Here is a 16087-nt window from a genome sequence, read left to right on the forward strand (position 1 = left end):
AGCATATCATAACAATCAGTAAATTATTATAATCAGTCGCTTCGCCATTCGAACCCAAGACAAACACAGTATAATTCAAAGTGCTTTTATTCAATGAATTAAGTAGCGTGTATACACATAAAGGGCTCGATGGCGAGGGGTGGGGGGGGGGCGGGAGAAAGGTGGTACAAGTCGTTTGGTATAGTTTGTCGAACGAGTCGTCATGGTGACGAGCGAAAGCATGGACGTCGTCGTGTTTCGCAGTTGGCCAGTGACAGCTGTTGCGAGAAGGCGCGAGTGAAGTCGGCTTCCTCAGAGAGACCGAACTATCACGATTCACAAAAGGTTACCTCCAAATCTTCGTGTTGCAAGTGTATAAAGGAGCGTTTTGCCATCCGTCGAGGATCGTGAGTACCTTGATTTTCAAGTATATTTTGCGATATAACTGTAGGTTTAGTTAAACTACGCAATTCGCAGATGGAGTACGAGCCCGCATAGTTCGGAGCTTTCGGAGTTTATCGTTTTTTGCGAGAACCGTTAGAATGACGTTGGAAAATTAATGCAGGTTATTTGACTATTGTTCAAATGTCTACATTTCATTCTGGAGTATAATAATAACAAGTGGATATCGATGTATTTTGAACTTCGAGTGTGTCGTGCGAACGTTGAAAAACTACAGAAAGTGTGTATAGGCAGTAATCCGCAGGTGTAGATTATTTCGGGAACTTAAATTAAAAGGACTCGACGTGAATCACAGCGCTGACTCATGCCATCTCCTGCTGCCCTTCGAATCGTTGAAATCACTTTTTTCTATTCGAATTTAATATTTCTAACGCTGTTGTTATTTTCCATTTGAAACTTCAGCTTCAACCCTTTCTCCAAACCGCTCGCTCGTAAACCCAAAATCGGCGCAATCTTTCTCACCTCGTACTACTTGTACACCTGCAACCTATCGAATTTTCGTAAAATCTAACCCCGATCTCAACTAGTATTATATGCTAAAATCGCACAGCCTCTGACCGTAAACGAACTATAACGACTCTGGCCCTTTTCGAGATTTTCCATATGATTCCTATCAACGACGACGACCAAACGAACGAAGGCGAGTCGAAAAATTCCGCAGCGCAAGAAAAATCCATATATATATATACATGTATAAACGTCTGACTGTATACGCGCTCTTGGCATCTCGAGATTACGAACATGCAAACGTATAAGAAAATGCTAATCGCGTAGGAGTCAGCGACGACTGACGGTTCGATAACTCCGTAGTGGCCCACTTCCTCGCGCGCGTATACGTGTGTGTGTCTGTGTGTGTGTGTATGTATATATACGAATTTTTCTAATTCCTGCGCGCGAATCAGCTCGGACTTGTGTGTCGTTTACCAAACCACGTCCTCGTGAAGGATAGTTATGTTTTTCTCTACTGGTTTGGTCTATGTGCAGAGGGACTGAGATTAGGCGCAATTTGGCTCGACTCCGGCTTACGTTGGTGAATATGCAAATTAACCGGTTGCAGGTCTACACTCGACGGGATCTGATTCTAGGTCGTGGGCTTATATACCTATACGCATTTCAATTGTTCGTGCTCTGCTGAGTAACGGTAGATAAGGGGGCTGTGATTATCATATACACTTGGGGAGGGGAAAAACGTCAAAATTTTCATTTACATCCTTGCATAATTTATTATGTATTTTGTCAACCGATATACGATTTCATTGTTTTTTCTTCACTTTTATCGGTACACATGATCGGCTGGTCGATATTGATTTTTTCGAACTTCGACAACTAGACTCGCTTTCGAGAAGCCTGTACATAGATATAAGCAATTATGAGGCTCCTGGATCGACTGCTCTATTATTACGATGTCATTAGTGCTTTCATATGAATATCGAACAAGAGCCCGCTCTCAATTGCCTTGCGGAAGACATTTTATTAGTAAATTACACCCCCGTTTATTGTTACGAGCGAATTATTTCTGTCTACAACAAAATATAACATCTTTCGTCAATTCTACCGATTTTTCACGAGCTCATAATATTATATATTTGCACTGCAGTATACATAAGCGATAGAAAAAAAGTGCAGCCGCTGCGCTTTCGCGCGTGACTCGACGCCGGCAATAGATCAGCCGAAAATCCAAGTGAAACTTGCCGAATATGTATAATATACATATAGTATATATATAGCTGTATATAGCGGCGCTTATGTGTGTAGTCGGGGGATCCGTTGTCTCTACGGGCGTAGTTGGATCGATATCGTCGTTCTCTCGCCGAAGCTCAGCTATTCGTATCAAAAGTCTCGTTATTTTTTTTTTTTTTGTTTCGTATATAGCTTATATACGTGTACTACTATACCTGGGCGCACGTATAGCGCCTGTCCGTTATCCGTCTATTTTCGAGCTATAGCCATACGTTCTCTTCGCGGAGTATAGGTAGGCGTGTATGATTTATATTTTCCAGATATATGGTGCGCGATTTATTTTCGCGCTTATGGCGGATTTCGCGTCGATAAGAGCTATTATAATAAGGAGAGTGTAGGGCTTAGTACGTTTATGCGAAAATAGTCTTTTTTGTTTTGCTTTGGAACGGCTGGACGGAATAGACGAGTGGCTGGAGTATTTTTGATCGATTTTTCTTTTCGCTTGCATTAAACATAGACACGTGCGTTTATCCACTCACTGTGTTACAGCACATATGAAATATATGAAATTACCTCGGATAGGCCGTGCAACAGCGTTTAACAGCGTTTAACAACCCTGAAACACACGCAGAAAAAAACGTCTCTCTATCTATTAAATAAAGAATGCGAATAAAGAAAAAATCGAAAGATTAATAATGAACGACGCGTGGAATACGTTACATACGGTGGCTAAAAAGCATCTACACACTAGCAAGTCGAAACATTTGTCGCGAACTCGGCATAAAACATTCAGCGCCCTGCTATTCGCGTATATACTTCCGTTTTAATATTTAGCGTCACGGATTCGTGCTTTCAGCGAGTTATCTCAACGTACAGCCTATATACATGTATACATAGCAATAAGAGAGTTCAAGCTCACGACATGTCGAGAGCGACGCTTTTACCTGTTTGATCCTCTTGTTTACAACGAAAATTATACCCGTGTGTACATACATTTTTCTATAGATTATTACCCGCATTGTACGTTAGCTTTGAAAATTTCGTTAACAGTCGTCGAATTCACTATATTCATCCTGTAAAAGTGTCTGCACACACATTAGGAATAAAAAAAACAAATTTTCCCGATTAAAAATCCACTTAGCACCTCCTCCTCCTCCTCCTCCTCCTCCTCCTGCTTCGACGTAAAAGCACACGTCGCGCAAGAGTTCAAGCGACTCGCGTGTAATAATGGCGCCTTAATCGATCCGCGCACTTGATATGACGCGCCGCTCGCGGCCCGGTACAAAGACCTCCTCCGCAAAGGCACTTGTGGGTATATCGTAAACAGCGGATATCATCAATCTCGAAGGTCAGGTATCGGGAGAAAAAGTCCGCCGCGGAGTCGTGGAATACGTTTTGGCCAGTTGGGGATCGATGCGAGGGTGAGATATTCGTGGGTGCTTTGGATTATCGCCCTGACCCGCTTACTGCGAGCTGAGTGCGTATACAAGGGTCGAGAGTCGATTACTGTGGCCGGTTTTGTCCATCTCAGTTTTGAGTAATAATTAATAACATCAAAGGTGTGGGTGGAATAGACGTCAGATTGTGTTTTCAAAGTTTTGCCTGTGACTTGACTTGAATTTTGAAAGTGTCGTGAAAATTGTATGCGACAATCTATACGAATACATCAAGATATTACTGTATTGTATGGTGACGAATTGAACGTTTGAGTGATTGCAAAGTTTAATAATGTAGACTATACTACAATTTAATTACTCGATTCGACTTTAGATTTGTTACATCCAATAAATAAACTACTACGCAGAATTGCTATGAATTCTTCAGTAAATGTCATAAAATACATTGAGTTGATAATAATATATTATTCGGCAACGGTTACACGCATCTCTTTCTAATCTAACTAGAACACAACGAGCTTCGACTGTTCAAGTCCAGCTCGGTTAGTCGCAGCTCTTTTAAATGCGAAACATACACAATTACCGCAAAAAAAGTCAAGTGCGACAAGCCGGCTCTAGTCGGCTCGTGAATGATTAACAAAGCGAGACCCATGCGTTCGCCTTGAATATTTCAGGAGACAAGGTAACGAAGACTTTAAACGCGAAACCTGCAGCTCATCGCCAGCATTGATAATCGATATTTCTAATCTGTGTACATTTTACACCGATACAATGCTAAAGCCCTCGATCGTCGTTTCCGCCTGTTTTCTTCAACAGTTCCACAATCGCAGACATCGACTCTTCCCCCTCGCAAGATTCTATTTTCGTATTACCTCACTCTCTATACCTCCCCAGCTCATACATACTATAAATGTACCGTAATTTCACCATCGACTCGTGCGTTATTAATAACTCGAGAAACTTGAGCGTGTCGCAATAACGCAAATAGAAAACCCTTATACTCCATCCGATTGCAGCCGATCGATGAAATCGACGACGTCAGCATGCAGCAGCTAACGCAGAAGAGAAAAGCCGTCGCGACGATGCCGGTATCTGGCAGTTCTCGCGAATCGGAATACTCCCCGAGACTGTGAACCATCCGGAGGATCATAGATGACGATGAACCGCTACATAACGCTGAATCAGCTGGGCGACGGGACATTCGGTTCCGTCGTCCTCGGCGAGCGCATCGACACCGGCGAGAAGGTCGCCATCAAGCGCATGAAGCGCAAGTATTACTCCTGGGAGGAGGCTATGAATCTGAGGGAAGTCAAGTCGCTGAAGAAGTTGAGCCACACGAACGTGGTGAAGCTCAAGGAAGTCATCAGGGAGAACGACGTGCTGTACTTCGTGTTCGAGTATATGAAGGAGAATTTGTACCAGCTGATGAAGGACAGGTAATTTTTTTTAAATTTTTAAAACCTCCAGTTGAACCTCATGACGAAAGTTTAAAGTTATACACTGCTGAATTATTTGACTTATTGCAGAGACAAGCTGTTCCCCGAGCCGGTGATAAAGAACATGGTATACCAAGTGCTCCAGGGCCTGGCGTTCATGCACAAGCACGGCTTCTTTCACCGCGACATGAAGCCGGAGAACCTGCTGTGCATGGGACCGGAGCTCGTTAAAATCGCCGATTTCGGCCTGGCCCGGGAAATCAGGTCGAGGCCGCCGTACACGGACTACGTCTCCACGAGATGGTAACCGTATCTTGACACCCATATAACCGAAAAAACAAAAAAAAAAAAATCGATTTTTCCCAAAGCAAAACTAATAAAAATTTTCAGGTACAGAGCACCGGAGGTACTGCTGCACTCGACCAACTACAACAGCCCGATCGACATCTGGGCGGTGGGCTGCATCATGGCCGAGCTGTACACCTTCAGGCCCTTGTTCCCAGGCAAGAGCGAGATCGACGAGATCTTCAAGATCTGCTCGGTCATAGGCACGCCCGACAAGAACGACTGGCCCGAGGGCTACCAGCTGGCCAACGCCATGAACTTCAGGTTTCCAAACTTCAGCAGAACGTCCCTCAGTGTGCTCATACCTAACGCCAGTCAGGAGGCGGTCATCCTCATGGAGGACATGCTGCAGTGGAACCCCATGAAGAGGCCCACGGCTCAACAGGCTCTCAGGTATAGGCGAACGATCGTTTTGCTTTACGACGGGTATAAGCAGCCTTTACAGAGGAAAAGTTAAGCAAACTCGAGTAATTGTCTTGAAGAAGCGATGATCCTTGAGAGCTTTCTCGGATCCTTCGCGAGGCATAATAGCGCGATTAAGCCGAGCAAAGAAAGCGACGACAATGACACTGTATTATAACAAAGAAACTCTCGGGGCTGAATTATTCAAGCTGAGGTCTTCTAACGCTGATCTTGATCCAGTTTTAGTGTCGCGATTCTTTATTCTCGTAAGAGCTTCTCGAGCGATCGCTATTGTCCGTGACTCGAGTGCGACGATTTTATCGATCGAATTTTTTTTTTTTTTGAAAAAAATAACCGTAGCGGCGACTCGTGCGAATCAGGGCAAAGTCGTAATATTAAATGAAAGGCAACTCGATTCGCAGGTACCCGTACTTCCAGCCGACGGGGCCGCGGCTGATAAACAGTAAGAAAATCGGTGTAAACTCGCAGCGAGAGCTCATCATGAACAAGGTCAACATACCCTCACCTTTGGCTGCTGGTCTGACCTTACCCTATGCCAACGGACACCACCTTCAGCAGACGCAGGACGTCGTCAACACGATAATGCCTCAGCCGAGGTGAGTTTGCTTCTGAATTGTCATAGCCTTTTATTGGTGTTAAAAAGTTATCTACTCACTTTTGAGCTTACGCTTACTGTAACGCTGCAACCGATTTTCTTCGAGCTATACTTGCCTACTTTCGGATTTTCACACGTTTTCTATCCATTCAACGGTAAGCACTTCAACTGCATCGTTTTTTCCTCGCTGTCGCTTGAAAAAACCCACGATATAGGAAACGCAATACAAAACTTGAGTGTCCGTAAAAATCCGTATAAGCCGCAAGAAAGTCAGATAATCTTTCAAACGTCATTTTTTTTTCTCTCCCCTCGCAGCATGTAATAGCCCGGCGAGTCGATATGTGCCAAAGTAGAAAAAGCAAGCTTGCTTGCGCGCTAGCTTAGCCTCGACTGCCTCGACGCTCGAGCTTTTAATTCCTGCCGAAAGCACATAGCTATAAGACACCTGGCTGCCAAAAGAGATGCCCGACTGTTTTCGTTGCAGAGTCATGGAGAAGCTGCAGAAGGTTCAGGTCCAGCCGGTTCTGCCGATTCTCAATCACAACGGCCGCAAGAGGGACAGCAGTAGTACAGTTAAGAAGTGGGACGAGGACGAGTTCACCACCGAGATGTTGGGGTGATTACTGTTTTTTCAATCGTTCATTCTTTCGAAGAAATAAAACATTTATTATTTACCATCATATACGCAGAAACATCCTCAAATCGAACGAGAGCAAAGACCGGCTGCTGCCCGAGAGGGTTTACAAAGAGAACCGAGCGAACTGGAACGGCAACTACCTGACCAACCACAACTCCGAAGCCCAGACGAATCAAAAACAGAGCAGCGCCAACTGGACGCTTCCGTCCTGGTACGAGCAGATGCCCCACGTCAATCGCGCCTGGAGCAACGCTGCAAACAACAATAACTTGGCGAACCATCGACTGCTGGTCAACAGTCGACGCGTCCCCACTAAACTACCCGCGCGATACGTCATCGCCCAGTCGCCGAGTCAACTTCCCTCTAGGTATTAACTCTAATCTTAATCTCATTATTATATGCGTAAGTGTAAAAAACGAAAACACCGAGGAACTGTAATTCACGTGTATGTAAATAAATAAGAGAAAGAAATAAATGTCACACGTCTTGCCAAACTCGGACACTATTATCTACTCGATCTACGTACAAAAACGTATAAACGCAACTGTTCCCAATAACAGCGCGAGATCCGAGCGAGACTCCGTGAAGATTCGCGCGTCGCACCTCGTGTTTCTGGCGGTTTGCGCGCTGTGTCTCCTCGCCATCGCCTCGTGGGAGAAGTCGCGACGCTGTCCTCTCGACGATTTGGAAGACGATGTGGAGAGTAGTCAACGCGATCCGGAATCGGTTCTACCGAGTCAGTCGAGACTCGTGGATTCGCTGAGAAAGAAGCTCGAAGCTTATCAAGCCAAGAGCTTCTACGAGCTTTTGATGCTTATCCTCGAGCTTTTACTCCTCTTGGCGAAGTACGTCGTTCGGTCGTTGAGAAAGATCGCGATCGGCGCTCGTGTCGCGCCGATTTTCATCTCGAGCTTCTATCGGCGAGAGGATCAGGATGATTGGGACGGTCACGGGAATCTTTCTGCTTTCGTCGACTGCGATTTTTTCAAAAGGCTGGCGAAATTCAAAAAACTGGCTGTTCTCTTTCTGACCTGTCTCGCTGTCTACTGGCTGCTGAAATTGCTGTATCGGATTTTCGCTAACCTCTCGTGCGTCTTAAAGTTTCCGTCGCGGTAACGTACCTACTTCGCGAGGCCCTTTTGTACAAGTCTATAATAAATCTGTCCTTTCGGAAAAGTCCATGAACCACAGTCTTGGTGTATTCATTTAAACAATACGTCACGACTTTTCGTTTCTCACGTCACGAAAAGTCGTGAGCGTTATCCAACCCTAGAAAGAGCACAACCGCTAACAATAACAGCGAAGCGCCCTGAAAAAACTTTACAGGACGAACAGCGAGACTCGTTCGCGCAACGGCGCAGTCGTCAACGGTTCGGCTGCTCCTCCTCAGCAGCAACCGCTCAACGGTCTGAGCCTAGCCGCCATCAACGGTGGGCCGTTACTCAACGGTATCAAACCGCCGAGCGGCGAAAAGCTCGAGGAAATCGCCGACTCGTTCTGGGCCACCAAGAGCAAGGAGGACCAGACCCGACAACATCTGCTCGCCAGGAATCGATACATCAACGAGCAGAGCGCCAGGCTACCCTATCCCAGCGTTTACGGTACCCAGAATATCAGTAAGTCACGATACCAGCGAGGGATTTGGTGAATAACATTTTTCCTCCAGCTAATACGATGTATTTGTAGAACTGTAGTTTAGACAGTATTGATATAGTAGAAAAATGTACATCATCACTAAATTTTTTAATGCGATCGTGATCGACAATTATTCGTTAATTTTGTATTAAAGTTGCTATACGAGCCGATCCTTTGAAATTCCAGAGGCGGGAAACAATGCTCTGATCAACGGTATGCTCAACGCCCGAGCCAGTGGCGGAGTTAACGGGAGAACCGATTGGGCCGCCAAATACCTGAAGTGATTCGGATTTATACGAAGCCTGACGATGAACGATCTGGAGGATATTAATCGACTGTGATAGAACCTGGCGCATACTTGTACCTATATTGTCTGTATAAACGTATATACGTATGCACCGGATGCTGCTGAAACATATTGAGATGTGTAACTATATATATGGCAGATGTACATAGGTTTTAGTTTTTCTTTCGATTTGTGTCGAGTCGCAGTGTTGCAAACAATGCGACGAACGAGATGAGCGCCCAATCAAAGAAACTGTACTGTGTTTCTCGTATACGTGTGCGTTACGTCGGTGTAACGCGTAAAAATATGAAACTTATAGGTATGTAATACAAGTTGCATGTGTAGATTATGTGGAAAAATGTATGGTGCTCAAAATATGTGTACATACTTTTTGGAAGAGTAAATTCGTCAATAAAAATTATTTCAATCGATGAATTATATCTTTAAAAAAAAAATAACTCTTGTAATGCACCTCATTCATTTTCGGTATACTACAAAAGTAATAATTTTTGCGACACTTATTATATAAGGTTTCATCGTAGTTGATAAGCTAAATACATAAATAAAGATTATGGACGATATTAAGGAGTTTGTTGATCTGGAAAATTAAACAACAATCGGTCGAATAGTTGTAAGATATATATTATATTATATATACATATGTTAATTATTTGTACATATTGATAATTGCGGTCAGCAGAAATTGTTACGATTTCTGCACAGAGCCGATCGCCCCTATGCAAGGGTTCATCTTCATTTCGTTCGAATAAGAACAATCTTTTTGTCATTATAATATTCACTCGCGTGTCGCATATAACTCGATTTCACACCTACAAACAATTCTGGGGGGAGATACTTCGACGTCGGCCTTGAGCTTATCGTACACCTCGTCGTTGATATATGATATAATTGTTCGGAAGTAGGAAATTTATTTAAATTAAAAATACAGCATAATATATTACAACAAAAGGAAACAATGTCGCTACTTATTTCATACCCACCGTTTCCATTTTTCACATTATTATTTATTGTACACGTCATAGTGGTAGTTATGTAAGTATATAATCGAGTGATAAATGAAAATACAAAACATGTTTGTCAAAAATTAAACGATCTATTGGTCTATATACTATTATCTTCTAATACTTGAGGAGAAGAAAAGGTGGAGTACACAATGATTAATTATTCGTTTATAGTGCTAGCTACTTGCTCTCTAAAAAAATATCCTTTGCATGTTTATACGTTTTTATTTTAGCTTTTATACTCCTATTATTCGTAGTGAGCTTGTTTCTATAGCTATTTTTTCAGTAGAGATCGATTGACTTTTAAGGGCAAATCTGAACATGTTTTCCTTTATTTTTTATAATTATGTAGAGAGATAAATTATTGACGTTGCAGTCACGTATCGTGTTTTTGTGTTGAAATTTAAAAACGTGTATATAAAAGAATCAATATAATACAAAAATACATCATTTATTGTAAATAAAATAGATTTGATTTTTTAGAGAGGAACGTATAAATATTAGTCTTGCATGGGAAAAATGGGTACCACTGTTAAAACCAAGTGCGAAAGTTTTGTTTTTTTAAATTCTACTCCTACATAAACTCACAGACTTATCGCTATTGAAATATGTATATCTGATCCATATAACAATTATAAATCGATTTTTATCTCGAATAAATTTAAATGATGATTCTGTGACAATAAACTTCTTAATTCTGAGCGTAGGACTCACTTTAAAAAGGTTCGATTATGATCAAAAGTATCTCGGATATGTTATATTTTATAAACCACTAGAGTAAAAGTAACGTCGAAGCATAGTTACTACTTTTTCTTTCTCAGAAAAGTTTACAAGTATATTATTATATTCGTACAAGGATGATATTACGTAACAAGCATATGTATCTATTAAGGCTTACACACATACATTCGCAAAGAACCAACAACAATTTCAACGCTCTTTTCTATATAATATCCCAATAGAGGTATGTATACATATCTTCAAGAAATACCCTTTTTTGTATAATTTTCATAATGTAGAAAATTACTTGTATATTTCGTGTTAATTTTTGTACAAACATTTTTATTCGTGTCTCTTGAAAACATACGAAAACGATATCGCCAGAAAGATTTACGTAAATGAAATCTTTAAACCGCCACTGCACAAATTTCTATATGTTCGTTCCAACAGTCATAAAACTTGAAATTGTCGTATACCTATTATACAACAATCGGCCTGGAAAACGAGATAATTCAATCGCAATTATACTGATGCCTATGCCGGTAACACAGAAAATAACTTACTATATCTTTTTATTACATTTATAAATATTTCACAATTCATCTAGCTTGTGCACCTTCCTTTGAAGGTAAACAAGGAACACCACAATTTTCAAATTACAAAATTATTATCAACTGCATACACTTTTCTCTGTTCCTTGCCAAACAAAATGTCATTTTAAAACGCGTATAACATTTTGCAAATATCAATATATGCTCAACATATAATAGTAATAGTTCATTTAACACAGTGAGTGTATATGTATATATGAAAACTTTGAAATTTAAAAAATTCTTAAATGATGTTCTAAAAACAAGTTTAGTAATACAATCTTATTCATGTTGAAAATCGTGCTGGAAGAGCTAATAGACTTCATTAACTACATCCGATTTTCAATCAATTTATTTATGTACAAGATTTATAAGAAATCAAACTTTAACGCGTGTCTTCTTAAAATTGAAAATAAGCATATGGTCAATAGTGTGGAAAACATGCAACCTCAATCCTTGAACTACAGTAAGACAGAACATTCGTTATCAAACAGCTGCATATTTGCATGATACATCAGAAAAAGTTGTAAGTACATAATATACGAATCATATCATCAGGAGTCAATATACACATGTACATGTAAAAAAGCTCCTGAAAATGCACGATTCTACGTAATATCACGATTCCGACCACATTAATATCGAGTACCACAGTACATTTTCCAAGAACAACTCGTAAGTCTCTATTATTCTCTGACCGCCAGTATTTAAAACGATCACATTTCCTCTGCTTAATGCATTCCCTTATATGAAATTTTGTGGTGTATGGAATAATTTCTCAACAATTTTTCCAAAGGCATCTATTCGTATTCGCGAAAACGCAATATCTACTGTTATGATGATAGAGATCTTATTCGTGGTTCCCGAATGAGCTATACTTCGTCGAGAAAATTAATATTGCAAAATTACGTTGAATATTGTATAGTATATGTATAGATGCAGTCTCACGTTTTTTTTTCTTATTCTTTTCAGTTAGATATATGTATATCGATGGATAAATTAATCTAGTTCACACCGAGTATCTTCGAAGTTTTAAATACTTCTGTACACGTTAAACACGATATGTAATTTAACGATGTGATTATACATTGATGATCGGTAAATCTATAATTATCAAATCTAATTTCATCACTCGTCTCTATGGCTTTGCTCACGCAAGTATATGTCTGTATACCGCTGAAAACGTGAATGAATAAATAAAATTTCTATCCTCAATGATTTAGTCAGTATTTGATCCCTTTCGAATGTATAATCTTCAGTCACCCTCAAAGCAATAACACAACAGAGTAAAATTCCAAACTGAAAAAATTTCATCAGCTTATCTTTTATCTACATATTCGCAACTGTTTTCAGCTTCAAAAGTGTATAGCTGTTTTTCTTTTATAAAATTCACGTCTCGAACAAACTATCATTAATTCTGGGCTTCGGGAAAACTTGGAAATTTACTTGATCGGACTGGAATGTGTGTCGACCCCGTTTTTGCATTATTATTGTACTAAATTAGTCACGTAGAAGTGGTTAGAGGAGTATCGACGCGCGCGACGCGAAGTCAAGAAAACGCTGAATCGATATCCCGCGTTATAAACATTAATTAGGTCTACCTCTTCATACATCTACTCACCCTCTCTTTTAGACTATAATAACGAAAATGTACCGTAACTCTCCCTCGAAAAATCCGAAAAGACTTACATATCTCTCCATCATACGCAGCCGCAGTCTAGTGTTGGAAAATACCGTTGCCGATGGCAGCCGTAGCATTGGCCAGCAAATTCGGAATAGCCGTGCTCGTCGCGTTCATCATCTCCGTCCTGAAGACAGCGTCACTCGCGGTGCTCGTCATCACAGCCCAAGGGAAGACAGTCGCCAGAGTACTGGCTGTCGTCCTGATCTTTGGTATCTTGGTGGCTCGTCTCGTCGCGTTGCCGGCCTTCTTCGTTGCTTTCACGATCATGGCTATCGTGCTGGCCAACGTTGTGGTGGTCGTTGTCGTTGTCGGGGTCGTTGTTGGGATGGGGGTGCTGCTGGTGGTGGCAGTTAAGCTAGTGGCGGCGGTGGTCAAGAGGTTCATGGTGACGTTGCTGATGCTCATGGGGGTGATGGCGACGACAGGGTAGATCGTGGGCTTGGGACAGATCTGCTTAGCCGTGACTGGAGGGCCTAGACACGCGTCCAGCATGTAGGCCAGGATCGAGCCGAATATCAGACCGGTTGTGTAGGACAGCGTCATTATGTTGCCTGTGAATTTTTCACGTTTCGTCGCGATTATATTTATTATTTTGTCATATTTCATCGTCGCGCAGTGAAAAGAAAATTTTACCAGCGAGTTCTCGATACTCCTCGGCGACTTTGGTAGGCGCCTGAACCATGGGTACACTGCCGACGATTCCGTTGGTAATGCCGAGGACGATCGAGAGAATCACGGGAAACAGCTCGTTCGAGAGAACCGGCGAGAGACGTGGAATTGCGCACATCAGGAACAATGGGATAAGTAGCGTGCGAGCGCACGAGAAGTTCATCAGCTGCGTACGAGTCCACTGACACAAAAGCGTCGCCAGCATCTGTAATTTTCATCATTAACGCGTGAGAACGACTGTCGAGTAGTATTATTTTTTTGCTCTTATTAACGCACCTTTCCGATCAAATCGGCACCGTTGAAGCAGGTCATGAGAATGACCGGCATCCACGAGCCAAACTTGCAGGAGATTATCTCGGAGATGATACCGGGGTAGAGGCAGAGAGTTACGAAGTAGGCTATTCCGATGCTCGCCATGTACGGGTAGATCAGCTTCGCCACCTCCATTCGAGCGACGAGTCCACCTATGGCATAAGATCGAGTTGAGGAGATACCGATCTTTCGACTTCATTGCTAATGATGTACTTACGTTTTATGCCGGACCATCTCTTGCTCGTAGTAGATTGAGTGTTTCCGTAGCTGCCTCTCATAACGACGATGTCTTCAACCTTGTAAGTCGGTCCGGCACTACCCGGTGGATTACCGGACGGCGCAGTTGGATCGTAGACCGGATTGCTGAAGGAGAACTCGAAGAACTGACCGGTAGCTGAAGATCGAAATAAGCGATTATATCGGTAATCGAATATCGGCACAAGTTTACGCAATAATACTGTATACCCACTGTTTCCCATGTCCACACTTCCTCCGGCTGAATCGGGTCCCAAGGGACTGGTCTGCAACTTCAGAACTCCGTACTGTCCCCTGGAAGGATCGTTTCCTTGATCCAACGGATCCATCTGTACGATGAAACAGAGTCGAAATAAGTATCTACTTAATGCAGATGCAGACTCGGTCGATAGCTAAAAATCAATGTACCCTCACCAAGCCGGCGTCTTCTTGAGGTTCGAGTGTGATCTTATTCCTCTCCTGACACATGCTGATGTAGTACTGAACGAACTCGGTCTTGTAGATGATCTGCTGGACGACGAAGCAAACGACTATCGTGATTATCGAGACGACGAAGAAGAGGGAAGTGTTGCCACGTTCGTCCTCGATCAACGACTTCGTTAGTATCCGGTTGATCGACACCGAGAATCCAGCGGCACCTGAAGTTCACACACACACGCGCGCGCGCGCGCACACACGTGTTATCATAAATTATGGCTTTTTACACCAAATACACTTACTTTCCCCAGCCATGACGGCCTGGGTATAGCGGCTGGGCAGCATCGACGTGTACCCGTAAAAACTGGATTGTTGAACTGCGAAAGAGCGGATAACATTCGTAAAATCGATAATCTTCAGAGTCTTACTGGTCATCGTATCATACCTGTACATCCGAGCGAAACTATAGCCACAGCGACCAGGTTTATGGTATAGGAAGTGGCGACTCCGACGACTTCCCACCAAATCTCGCAGATGACGATGAAGTTGAGCGTGAGGAAAGAGACCAAGTATCCTGCCAAGTTATTACGAATATGTCTCGTAAGTTATGCAAGAGGATCCACAATATTGGATTAGTTCGTTCACGAGTAGCAATAAACTCGGTGCTGAGGTCAGAGCGTGTGTAAGACAAACGATGCGTCATACTCACCAAACGTGATCCTCGTGCCCAGGGATAGGGTCTCGACCAGTACGTTATTGACCAGAACTGCGAAGAAAGCCATTGTGATGTAGACAACGGACATGTCGAATATGACAGTCGTCCCGGGGTATCTCGCTTGGAAGTAATCCACTGCGATGACGAAGCTGGAAAGGATCGATAATATGACTTTTCAAATTGTCAAAAATCAGTGTGCCCCCCAAAAAAAAGTCAGCGATGTCGATGCATCATCGCGAACTTATCGAAAATCCCATCATAACCGGAAGGTAAAGCTGGACGTACCTGTTGTAGGGCAGCAGAAAACCGGCTCCCGCCAGTATGAGCGACAGGTAGATAAGGTTGTACTTGTCGACTGGCGGCGAGAGCCTCGCGAAGCCGTTCTCGTTGAACTTGAATTCGTTCATCCTCCTGGCCTTGCCTAGCTGGACGTATCCGCGGCTCAGGTTCTCGTCCATATCCGTCGAGTCGTCCCCTCAGATACGCTTCTTTCAGCTCCACACTCTATACACTCGATAATCCTCACTTTTGCCTCACGATTGTTGCTCCAGCAGCGATTATTGTATACCGAGAGGCAAGCGTTCAGCTGATGCACGTCCCAGTGGCCGAGTCATCATTAAACTAATCTCATTACTGGCCTATTGTTTTGCTGCTGCGATTGTTGTGGACGCGCGCACACTGATGCTCTCGGCGGAGAAACCAGGGGTGCAAGCTCCTCTAAGCCCCGGGATTTTCTTCTCTCTATGTGTGCGTAGACGCGCTGCGCGGCATCGTAGCATTGATTTCTGCGCGCGCAGAGCTTTCGCGAGACTGCTCGAGTCGAGCTGT

At 42.8% G+C, this 16087-nt stretch overlaps 2 protein-coding genes across 8 annotated transcripts; one reads left to right on the plus strand and one right to left on the minus strand.

The window, feature by feature from the left end:
- Nucleotides 1-196: 196 nt before the first annotated feature.
- Nucleotides 197-9844, plus strand: LOC100121485 (serine/threonine-protein kinase MAK). 6 transcript variants are annotated; one of them, XM_008217022.3, is made up of 9 exons: nucleotides 197-386; nucleotides 457-544; nucleotides 4535-4954; nucleotides 5045-5257; nucleotides 5345-5692; nucleotides 6124-6318; nucleotides 6802-6933; nucleotides 7007-7321; nucleotides 7515-8144. In XM_008217022.3, the coding sequence occupies exons 3-9, from the start codon at nucleotides 4671-4673 to the stop codon at nucleotides 8068-8070; spliced, it is 2043 nt and encodes a 680-aa protein (XP_008215244.1). In that variant the 5' UTR covers nucleotides 197-386; nucleotides 457-544; nucleotides 4535-4670; the 3' UTR covers nucleotides 8071-8144. The 6 variants fall into 6 exon arrangements, with proteins under 6 accessions (XP_008215244.1, XP_008215245.1, XP_016841400.1 ...); XM_016985911.2 differs by lacking the exons at nucleotides 457-544; nucleotides 7515-8144 and adding exons at nucleotides 8260-8570; nucleotides 8776-9844 and having other exon boundaries at nucleotides 200-386; XM_016985914.2 differs by lacking the exons at nucleotides 457-544; nucleotides 7515-8144 and adding exons at nucleotides 8260-8555; nucleotides 8776-9844 and having other exon boundaries at nucleotides 200-386.
- LOC100121502 (equilibrative nucleoside transporter 4) lies at nucleotides 9500-15977 on the minus strand. 2 transcript variants are annotated; one of them, XM_008217025.3, is made up of 10 exons: nucleotides 15545-15977; nucleotides 15254-15408; nucleotides 14990-15118; nucleotides 14847-14921; nucleotides 14536-14765; nucleotides 14342-14456; nucleotides 14090-14266; nucleotides 13837-14024; nucleotides 13525-13765; nucleotides 9500-13442 (listed from the first exon to the last, which is right to left on the minus strand). In XM_008217025.3, the coding sequence occupies exons 1-10, from the start codon at nucleotides 15715-15717 to the stop codon at nucleotides 12925-12927; spliced, it is 2001 nt and encodes a 666-aa protein (XP_008215247.1). In that variant the 5' UTR covers nucleotides 15718-15977; the 3' UTR covers nucleotides 9500-12924. The 2 variants fall into 2 exon arrangements, with proteins under 2 accessions (XP_008215247.1, XP_001605114.1); XM_001605064.6 differs by having other exon boundaries at nucleotides 11026-13442; nucleotides 14542-14765; nucleotides 15545-15939.
- Between the last annotated feature and the right edge of the window lie 110 nt (nucleotides 15978-16087).

Source organism: Nasonia vitripennis, chromosome 1 (genome assembly GCF_009193385.2).
Source record: "Nasonia vitripennis strain AsymCx chromosome 1, Nvit_psr_1.1, whole genome shotgun sequence".
NCBI classification, from domain to species: Eukaryota; Metazoa; Arthropoda; class Insecta; order Hymenoptera; family Pteromalidae; genus Nasonia; species Nasonia vitripennis.